General features: G+C 32.2%; 1 protein-coding gene across 1 annotated transcript in view; it reads left to right on the forward strand.

Moving 5' to 3' along the window:
* The window catches only part of dacha (dachshund a), a 272381-nt gene that overhangs the window by 122681 nt on the left and 137532 nt on the right, over positions 1-12168 (forward strand). Inside the window, exon 2 of the mRNA XM_056446236.1 lies at positions 5755-5870. Within this exon, the coding sequence (XP_056302211.1) occupies positions 5755-5870 (116 nt within the window). The remainder of the gene's footprint in view (positions 1-5754; positions 5871-12168) is intronic.

Here is a 12168-nt window from a genome sequence, read left to right on the forward strand (position 1 = left end):
GTTTGCTTTTGAAAACACTTTTGGTAGGATTTAAATCAGTGGTTCACAAGATGTCATGTTTTCTTGCAGTTCTTTACACAAAACCAATTTAGTACCACTAAACAACTTAATGGTGTCTATGATTAGTGATTGAATATATTTACTTCACCTGTCATTTATCTTCATATGGACAACTTTTCTGGCGTAGTTAGTTTGCTAGGTAGCTCACTTTGTATGGTGTTTGTTTCCAGAAAAGAGATTAAAGCAATGCAAAATCAAGGTAAAACTATGTGGTCGCAGTGCACTTTTCTCTCATGTTTGCTTTTAAAAACACTTTTGGTAGGATTTAAATCAGTGGTTCACAAGATGTCATGTTTTCTTGCAGTTCTTTACCAATTTAGCACCACATACACAACTTAATTGTGTCTATGATTTGTAATCGAATGCATTTACTACATTAACACTTTTGGTTGGGTTTAGGGAAGGGTTTAAATTAGTGGTTTAGTAGGTGATCTAGAGTAGAGTACAGCAGAAGTAAGACATGTATCTGAAAGGTATAAATGCAGTGTTTTCCAACACTGTCAAAAGAAAGCTAGTAGGTTCAACCAACAGAAACTATATGGTGAAGAGTAGTTGAGTACAGAGTACAAAAAATGTGATTTGATTTTGGTGGCATTAATCTAGGCAGGCTGTTGTACACCCAGGCTACTTATCTGGTTAACATTATGTATTCATATGCTTTCATATGTGATTGGCTGCCGTTCATCATGTCCTGATCCCTCTCTGATTTAATCAGTTAATTAAAAGTCAACTCTTTTTGCAAAGCAAAAAATAAAACAAAACTAAAGTGAAAAGTAGCTTGGTGAACTCTCTCAGAATCAAAGACTTCATTAATTATATCCGAACTAGAGTGGAATTGCGGTCTGGCAAACTGTGCTGAGGTGTTTTTTTTTTTTTTTTTTTTTACAGTACAGTTAAGTCCATCGACTGTTTTCCACTTACAGGCACTACAACAGCTAAAGTGATTCATGTTGATTGCCTCTCTTTTCCACCACGCTCCACTGTTCATAGTTTTTAATTGGATTAGTAATATGATGGTCCAAAGTGATTCCCATTTGCCACGGACCATGACAAGCTTGTCAACAGATCTGCGAGTCAAACTGCGATATTTTGGGTTGGAAAGAGAGGAAGGCCAATAGACAAAAATTGATGCTGAAGGGGATATTCAAAGTTTAGAATTGATTCACGAGAGTTATAGTATATATGTTGTTTATTGGCAGTATTTGACCATTTTAGTTGACTATTGGCTCAAATCTAAAATACGAAGCACTCTTCTAGGCTTTTAGAGATTGAGGGTGAATCTCTGATTGATGGAAAAAGTTTATGCCATGTAACTCTGAATACTTTGATCATCTCACACTAAGAAAAATAACATTTTCTGTTTGTTCAAACTACCTATTTAAAATGAGCTGAAACAACACAATTTTTGAGGAGATTTTGGAGCCAACTTAATTATTTTATGTTCAATCCACTAACAAGTTAACTTAATTCCTTTATGTTGTCCCAAATCGATTGTGGGGAACCTAGCTTTTTTCAAAATGAGGGACCCTCTTTTCAAAATATAAAGTCATCTACATGCAGTATAGTATAGTATTATATATAGTAAATGAATAAGAGTAAAACTGCTGTCACACTGCATTTTTCGCCCCATGTACTTCCATTCCTACGCATGCCAGAAACGCAAGCTTGTGCAACAAGTTTCACAGTTCGCTGCTTTGCAAGTTCAAGATTGGTGAACTCTTACCTGGAAAATCGAATCACATGACTGCATGAGACCAATCGAAGATCAAAACATCAGTGTACAGAAATCTTGTTTAATCCTGCCCCTTTTCACAACGCCATATGACAGAATTTTGCATGCTCAAACTCTAGGGTGACTGCGGCATAAGAGTGTTACCATTTTTACAAATGAATTGGCATTTTATTGCTGTAAAGCTAAAATAGTATCATTATATTATGTGTAAAATATGAATATTAATTACAAATAAATGATAACATACTTGCAAATAATCATATAAAATAAATAATATTTTAATAGATATATCAGGAAAACTTTATATAAAAATGTATTATGTAAATAAATAAATATATAATACTAGAACAGTATGACATTGATTGACTTTGCTTTAAAAAAGTTAAGTAAATACATTTCTTTTTAGGGCAATTACTTAAATTTACTTCCAAAATGTAAGTTAATTAAAATGAATTATGGGCTTAAAAATTAAGGCAGTTGCATGAAAATCAAGTTAAGTCAACCTAACAGTTTACAATTTAACAACTTAACATTACTCACTTTTTAAGTAACTAATAGCTAATTACAGTGAAGTAAACAAACAAATACACAAACAAATAAACAAATAAAAAATAATAATAAACGAATGAATGAATGAATGATTAAATGAATAAATAAATAAATAAATAAATAAATAAATAAATAAATAAATAAATAAATAAATAAATAAATAAATACATTTATAATTAATTAATAAATAGTTGCAATAACATTCATAATGGACAAAAGCTAAACTTTGTCCCAAAAATTTTTTGTGTTTTTTTGTCATTACTTTTGTTTTAACTCTATTTTAAGGGGCTTTTACACCTTTTATTGACAGGACAGTAAAAAATGTAGAGTGCAGGAAATCATGGGGGGCAGCGAGAGGGAAACAGGATTAACAAAGAACTCAAACTACAGTTAAAGTCAGAATTATTTGCCCATCTTAATTTATTTAATATTTTTTTATATTTCCCAAATGATGTTTAACAAAGCAAGGAAATGTTCACAGTATGTCTGATAATATTTTTCCTTCTGGAGAAAGTCTTATTTGTTTTATTTTGGCTATAATAAAAAGCAGTTTTGAATTTTTTTAAAATCCATTTTCAGGTCAAAATCAGCCCCTTTAAGCTATATATTTTTTCAATAGTCTACAGAACAAACCATTAATATACAATATCTTGCCTAATTACCCTAACCTGCCTAGTTAACCTAATTACCTTAGTTAAGCCTTTAAATGACACTTTATGCTGTATAAGATAAAATAAATTAGAAATGAGTCATTAATACTATTATGTTTAGAAATGTGTTGAAAAAAATCTTCTCTCCGTTAAACAGAAATTGGGGGGAAAAATAATACAGGGGGCTAAAAATTCAGGGGGGCTAATAATTCTGACTTCAACTGTATATGGTCCTATTTGTTAGCGGTCTAACTGCAAGGCTACTAGCGCTGACCAGTTTTGTAGCGTTCTGCCTACTCTGACTGAAGTCTATACTGTATGTGCACATGCTGTTTGCTGTCATGCATGGATTTGTCAATCTTGTAATACTTGTAAGCTCTAAAGCTGAAATGTGGTGCTATTACGAACAAGTTGCTCGTCTTGGCTTTACTATGATCAGTTTAGTGGGGATTCTTCTCTGGTTTGTGTTTGTTAGCACTGCAGTATTAATAGAACGGCGGGAAAAACACTTGCTGCTTGATGTACTTGGACATGATCCAATGATATGCAGCAGCAGAATTAGCATTTTGCTTTTCTGGCTTATTTTTGCTCTGCCAGCACCCTTGCGCAGGGTTCGAACTGTCATGTACCTGTCTCTTTGATGTCCCGTCTCACAATGAAGTGTGAGAGATAAGTGTGTGTTTGTGTTTTGTGTTGAATAATTTGTCTAGCATGTCGTATGTTAGCGGAATGTGATTCTTAGGATGCGCATCTTCACGTATCTATCATGGCAGAGGGTGTATGACTGTTCCATGTGTGGGAAATGTAATAACCTGCTAATTCAAAAACTTTCATTCAAGTGGTCTGTTTAAAGAGACTAAATTTTTTTATACAGTTATACAGTTACTCAATTATTTCCTAAGTGAATGTTTCCCAAGTGAACGCACACATTTTTCACAATATTTCCTATTATTATATTTTATTTTTGACTTATGGAGAATATTATTTATTTTAGTTTGGCTGAAATAAACCAGTTTTCACACACACACACGCACACACACACACACACACATATATATATATATATATATATGGCGACGCAGTGGCGCAGTAGTTAGTGTCAGGTAGTACTTTTATTTATATATATATATATATATATATATATATATATATATATATATATATATAGTATATAAGTATATATATATTTAAAAAAGTTAAAACTGGTTTTATTCCTTAATATAATATATATATTAAGGTCAATATTATTAGCCCCCTTAAGTTTTTTTTCTCGATTGTTCTACAGAACAAACCACTGTTGTCATATTTAACCTAGATAGCCTAATAAATAAATTTACCTAATGAAGCCTTTAAATGGCACTTTAACCTGGATACTAACATCTTTCAAAAATACTAGTAAATATTATGTATTGTTATCATGTAAAATAAATAAATACATTAATTTATTGAAATTAGTTATAATATAAATTTGTTATATACCTGGTCCAGAACTTAACTGCCAGGCTTTTAACAGGCACAAAAAGCACATCACACCTGTACTGGTTTCCCTACACTGGTTACCGATCCAGTTTAGAATTCAGTATAAAGTATTGTTGTATGTTTTTAAATCCCTTCATGGGCTTGCCCCTGAGTACTGTATATTTCTGAGCTAATTAATATACATCAACACATGAGATCTCTTCACTCTAAGGATTGACTCTGTTTGACAGTTCCGCGATCACGCTTGAAATGTCAAGGTGATAGAGCTTTTTCAGTAGCAGACTTTGGAACGATCTACCACTCTCCTTAAAAACATCTCCTAGTCATTTCAGAGGTCACTGAAAACACTTATTTTCTTTAGCTTTTAATTATGTGCTGTGAGTTTATGTATTTGGGTCCTTGCTTGTTTGCATGCATTGTGTGGCGACCACAGATTATTAAAGTGACTAAGCTGAAAAGAATTGTGGTTGGTTGAAGTGCTCTAGAAATACAATTCAATTGAATTTTAATTTTATAATCATGAAATTATAATACTGTGTTAAAAAAGTATCTCCGCTAAACATCACATATTTGGAGAAAAATAGAATTTCAAAAAAGGGCTAATTATTTTGCTGTATTATTAAATAGTCTAAATATATATTTACAAATTTTATAAACAATAACTAAAAAAGAATGAACCTTGTCATTGAATTGTTTTCACTATTTAATTGTTTACACCACATGACTATTTTCTTTTTTAATGAAACTAGAATAAATGAGAAAAAATAAGAAGTTGAAATAGAAGTGAAAGTGTATATGCATTTTTTTCTTCGCTGAGGCCAGCTTCCAGCCAGACTGCAGCTCTGCACAAGACGTTTGGCCAGCGGAGAAATTAAAATGATCGTGCCCAACTGAGCCTGGTTTCTCTCAAGTTTTTTTTTCTTCACTTTGGCCATTTAGTGAAGTTTTTTTTTCCCTCTCCGCTGTCGCCACTGGCTTGCATGGTTCGGGATCTATAGAGCTGCGCATCGTTGGATTTGCTCTTCAATATTTGGACTCTCAGTAGTGATTATTAAACCACACAGAACTGAGCTAAACTGAACTGAACTTAAACACTACAAACTGAACTACACTGTTCCAATTTACTATGACCTTTTATGTGAAGCTGCTTTGACACAATCTACATTGTACTGTATAAGCGCTATACAAATAAAGGTGAATTGAATTGTATTGAATTTACCATTTATGAATGATATTTTGGAAATATCATAAAAACACTGTTGTCTATTGTCTTTTTCTCTCCAGTTCTCGGCCTGGTCGTCCTCCTAAACGCTCTCTCGGTGTGGCGATGCAGGACAGCTCTCGTCTGCTTCCTCACAGCGTTCATGGGCTGCTCTCACCAGGTCTGCTGTCACCAACAGGTATGACCCCCGTCTAGCTCACTCAACCCACATTGAAAATAATTGTACTTTGAACCAACTTTAAAACAAAGTCATTGTAATTTGTTACACCAATTTTATTTTTTGGTTTTTCTTAAAGTATCATATGACTTTGGTTCACACTTTAGAATGAAATTTAATCTAAATCAAATTATGTAATTTGGTCTAGAAAAAAATACATTCACACAAACAGACATTCACATGTACTTTGGTAGACTGTAAAACCCAAAAGGTAACTCAAACCATTTGAGGAAACCAATTGCAACAAACCATTTTAGTTTAAATACTAACCCTAATGAGTACTGTGAACTTACTCCATTTGAGTAAACAAAGCAATTTGAGCACAGTAAAACCCAATAAATGAAGAGAACTCAAACCAATTGAGTACTGTAAAACCCAATAAGTTAAGGCAACTCAAACCGTTTGAGGAAACCAATTGCTACAAACCATTTGAGTTAAAAAAACAAATCTATACGAGTACTGTGAACTTATCCATTTAAATTGAAGCAATGTGGTATTTAATTAACTCACTACCTTCAACATTGAGTTCAAAACTCTTTTCAAATGAGCAGAATTAACTTTCAGTAAATTTTGAGTTAACTACACTCATTCCATTTAATAAAGTTGACTATTGGGTTTTACAGTGTACAAGGTAGATTTTTCTAATGGAAAACATTATATTTTTAATTCAAGATTTTGACGTGCACAAATGAATTGTTGACCACAAAACTAGCAATGTAAGTTAACAAAAATGGTTAGTTTGGATTTAATATGTACTTTAGAGCAAATTGAATAATACAGGTTAAAATCAGAAACCCTATTTATCCACTTAATCCAATATAAAAAAGTACTTTGAATGAAAGACACTGTAGTTTGACTTTTTTTTTACAGTAGAAGACCTAAAAATACCAGGCTCACCTGTCAGACAGATATCAGCGTGTAAAACTCACATAAATGAACATTTTGTCCCATTTACGCTTGATTTTTTTCTTTCTTTCTCTCATGATATTTCTCTTTTTTTTATTTGATCTGTCCGTCTTTTTTCCCATCTCTGTCGCTCTCCTTTTTCTCCCCTCCTCCCACTCTTCCACCTTCTGCAAATCAGCTCATATTGATTTTCCCCCTCTGTCCTTCACTGGCCACCACTGCGCCTCAAACAGAGGTTAAACTATTGAATTTCTGTAGCCTCTTTGCTTTTTTTTTTTTTCTGTGCACGCATTTGCTTTCTCTCTCTCATCATCCCTCTTTCATCCTTTGCAATACAATCTCTTTCAGAGGAATCGTTGATCGCTTTTCAGACCAAATCCCAAACCACCACATGTTTATATTTCACGACTAAAACCGCATGTATGACTTGTTTAACATTGTGTTCGGATACGTTATGTCCGCTCTTTTTTTTTTTTTCTCCCGTAAGCCGTCGTTTCGCTTCTTGCCTTTTAGTTTCAGTTCTCTAAATTGCTGATGGTAGTGGCAATTTAGCTCTCACAATGGCCAGCGTGTGTATCGATCTGCGCAGCGCGGAGTAGCCGAAGCAGTCCGTTAGCCGGCCCTGCTGATTGATTTTAGATGACTCTGTTGTTATTTCTGCCGGCCGCTCTGGGGGGGAAGGAGCTTTTTAAGATGTGCATCCACATTTCTCTCAATCCCTCTGCTCATCTCGCCGTCCCCAATGCTAACAAACATCTGACTTTGTAGGAAATGATGTGATTTGAGAGTGACGTGAGTTACATTGTCATTATGAAGCAGATTCATCAAGCACTTATTTGAATCATTTAAAAAAACTATTTGTGTAATTATTATAATTAGTTTATTTTTGAGTTTTGTTATAAAGTTTGTTATACAAGGATATGAAATTATGCAAGTAATTCATTAATTTACTTAATTATTTTAATTAAAAATTATAATTTATATTTAATTTAACAATGGTGGATTTCTTGCCACATTTCTTACAGTGATACTTCACGTAGACAATGTTTAAAATCATATTTTATATTAGTCCTGAGCAAAGATTAATCACTTCCAAAATAAAAGTTTGTTTTGTTTGTGTATTTATCACTTATATATAAATACACACATGCAACATGCATGCATACATTAAGAAAATGTTTATTTATATTTATATTAGGGTGCACAATTTAGCTTCGATATAGCATGTGTGCACCCACAATAGTAACATCGCATAGATATGCAATGTTTAGTTGGGATTATATTTGAGCAAAAGTCACAGTTTGGTTGAGATTTGTGGAATTATTGCAGTTTAACCATAATAGTGTGAAATTATATCATTTGCATGTTTTTAAGGCCTAAGAGAGAGTTAGGTTTTCAGGCACAAAACATTTTACCTATTAAAAATTGAATAAAAAATTGTATTTAATTACTTATACATCAAAAACTTAGCAGCATAATTTTAACATAAAAAAGCTAACCCAATACCTAATCTACTTGAATATCTAATAATAAGGAATAAATTAGGAGTTTATTGAAGCAAAATCATAGTTAATGGTCAGCCAACAGCGGAAAGTGAGCCTTAAATAGTGTGACTATAAGTTCTATTTGGGTAAATTGTATAGTTGCATATATATATATATATATATATATATATATATATATATATATATATATATATATATATATATATATATATATATATATATATATATTTCCTCCGGGTGCTCTAGTTTCCCCCCACAGTCCAAAGACATGCGGTACAGGTGAATTGGGTAGGCTAAATTGTCGGTAGTGTATGAGTGTGAGTGAGTGTGTATGGATGGTTCCCAGAGATGGGTTGCAGCTGGAAGGGCATCCGCTGCTTAAAACATTAGCTGGATAAGTTGGCGGTTCATTCCGCTGTGGCGACCCCAGATTAATAAAGGGACTAAGCCGAAAAGAAAATGAATGAATGATATATATATATATATATATGCATGGCAATAATGGCAAAATATGATATGGTAAAAATGCAATCTGGATAATCATATTGAATGATAACAATATATTTTTCGCTATAAGTTGTTCATGATTCTAAATTTAAGAGTACCCCAACAATGACTGAAGCCACAAAAATTATACAGTCCATTAAATGCCATAATATTTTCGGATGATACATTTTCAGTGGCCGAAAATTTAGTACATCTGTAATGTCAACTCACTGCGCAATTCTGCTATGTGATTGGTGACGGAAAGCAGATTTTTCAACTCATTTCTTATAACTGATTATTTTATCTTTGTCATAATGACAGTAAATAATATTTGACTAGATATTTTCAAGACACTTCTATACAGCTTAAAGTGACATTTAAAGGCATAACTAGGCAGGTTAGGGTAATTAGGCAAGTTATTGTATACGATGGTTTGTTCTGTAGACTATATATATATATATATATTAATATTTATTAAATTATAAAATTAATATTTTCTTTTTTATATATTTACCAAATGATGTTTAACAGAGCAAGGAAATTTTCACAGCATGTCAGATAATATTTTTTTCTTCTGGAGAAGTCTTATTTGTTCTATTTTGGCTAGAATAATAGCAGTTTAAATTTTTTAGATCCATTTTAAGAACCATTTCAGGTCAAAATTATTAGCCCCTTTAAGCTATATTTGTTTTCGATAGTCTACAGAACAACCATCATTATACAATAACTTGCCTAATTACCCTAACCTGCCTAGTTAACCTAATTAACCTACTTAAGCCTTTAAATGTCACTTTAAGCTGTATAGAAGTTGTCTTGAAAAATATCTAGTAACATATTATTTACTGTCAATCATGACAAAGATAAAATAAATTAGTCATTAGAAATGAGTTATTAAAACTATTATGTTTAGAAATGTGTTGGAAAAATTCTTCTCACCGTTAAACAAAATTGGGGAAAAAATAAACAGGGGGGATATAATTCAGGGGGGCTAATAAATTCTGACTTACACACATGCTGATGATACAAATTCTCTATAAATGTAAATATCTGTGTAAAATGTTTTATATAGTTTTTTATCACGTATATGTAATAAAATGTATATAATAAACACATATATTGTGTCAAAACAAACGTTTATTTTGGATGCGATTAATTGTGATTATGTTTATCTTTTGTGGAAACTGATACATTTTTTAAAGAATGTAAAGTTCAAAAGTTTTTTCTTCCTTTCATCTTTACAAATTTCTGCTGAAAATTATGTTTTCTTTGTTAAAAATATTTTAAAATGTATTAAATTAACTTTTGAGTACTAATAATTAACTACTTTTACTTATTATATGGTTAGGGTTAGAATTTGGTTTAGTGTTGCATGCAATAATTACTGTAGTAAATACATGAAAGCTGTGTAACAAGGACACCTTAAATAAGCTTAAGTGTTTATTCTGTATTCCATTCGGTTGTATCTCAACCCCCCTCGGGTCTTTCTGATGTATTTATGTGCATAAATCCATGCAGTACTCAAATAACTGACCTTCACATGTATGTCAGAATGTCTTCGTTTATTATCCCTGACAGCATTATATACATGTTGTGAAACCCAAGTAGCTGAACTTTCTATGAGCATGTATAATGAACAGTCCCTCCCTTCCACTTCTTCAGTTACTTGTTCATATTCCAATAAGAACAGAAAATGCCTGATAAAAGTGAGTTTAACAAAGTGATTTCACATAAATCACTTAAATTCTTTAAAAAAAAAAAAGATGTATCGCCTTTTTATTGAAGCGCAGTATTCATGGTAATGAATTGCTGAAATTATTAACTTGTAAATGAGCCACAATTCTCAAAGATGACTCAATTTGTAATATTTTTTCAGCAAATTACTGGATTTGCTACTTTTTAATGAGGTAAAAATGAGTGTAATTAGGATTGGTTTGTAATATTAATCTAGTGTGGCTTTTAATTACAGTTGTCCTTATTGTAGTCAGTAATTATACAAGTGTGTATTAATAATGAATTAATTATATAATAAAATATAATCATTTTAAATTATATATGTACTGTATATAAATAAAATGACTGCAACAATGTCTTTTTCCTTGTGATATACAGTTGAAGTCAGTTGAATTATTAGCCCCCCATATATTTTTTCCCCCAATTTCTGTTTAACAGAGAGATTTTGTAAACATAATATTTTCAATAACTAACTTTGAAAATGACTATTTTTTTTAATCTTTGCCACGATGACATCATATTTTACTAGATATTTTCCAAGAAACTGGAATTCAGCTTAAAGTGAAATTTGAAGGCTTAATAAGGCTAATTAGGTTAACTCAGCAAGTTAGGGTAATTAGGCAAGTTATTGAACAATGATGGTTTCCTCTGTAGACAATTGAAAAAAATAATGCTTAAGGGGGCTAATACTGTAATATTGAACTTACAATGGTAAAAACAAACAAACAAAAAAAGTAAAAACTGCTTTTATTCTAGCCAAAATAAAACAAAAGACTTTCTCCAAAAAAAATATATTATAGGAAATACGGTGAAAAATGTCTTGCTCTGTTAAACATCATTTACTGAATGTTTATGAAATAACTGAAAGAGTTAATATTTTTGACTTAAACTGTATGTCTCTACTAGGGCTGCATGATTAATCGAGAAAATATCATGATCTCGATTCAACTCCCCACATGATCATAATCCAGCATCTCTAAGAGTCAGCCAATTATATTTTCAAGTTCAGTAGAGAAACATAAAGGCGTTCTCAAAAGTCTATAGATTGCTTTTATTTACGTTGCTCAGCAATTTGGACACCTCCAAATGTTGTTGAAAGAGTCAGCATACTTTATTAATAAAGAATAATCAACCTAGGCTCATTCTGATTACATAGCCCTATATACATTTCTGGAGAGAGCAAAATACGCCCCAGGAGGTGCATTTTGTTGCAGTTTTCTTTTCGTGAATCCACCAGAGGCCGCTGTATATGCTTTTTCAGATCTGAAATTTCTCTTGCAAGTGCCATTCAGGCCTGCTGTTCTCACATAAATCACCAGAGGCCACTGTCGACTGACTGACTTACTGACTGACAAACCGACTGATAACCCCAACGCACCCTCTTCCGTAAACCCAACCAATAGTGTTTTAAAAAGCACAGATTGACCCACCCACCCCTTTTCCTAAATCCAACCGACAGGGTTATAAATAGCAATCTAACAAAAAAAAAAAAAACACTTGATTTTTACCACGTTTTCAGATTTTACCTCATTCTCACCCTGTTATTTACTTGTTTATTTTATTTTTTATCTTTTGTTTTTGTCTTACCTGCTTTCTGGAACCATTCTTCGCCGGACTTGAACCCTGTTGTC

This window comes from Danio aesculapii, chromosome 21, assembly GCF_903798145.1.
Source record: "Danio aesculapii chromosome 21, fDanAes4.1, whole genome shotgun sequence".
Taxonomy (NCBI): Eukaryota; Metazoa; Chordata; class Actinopteri; order Cypriniformes; family Danionidae; genus Danio; species Danio aesculapii.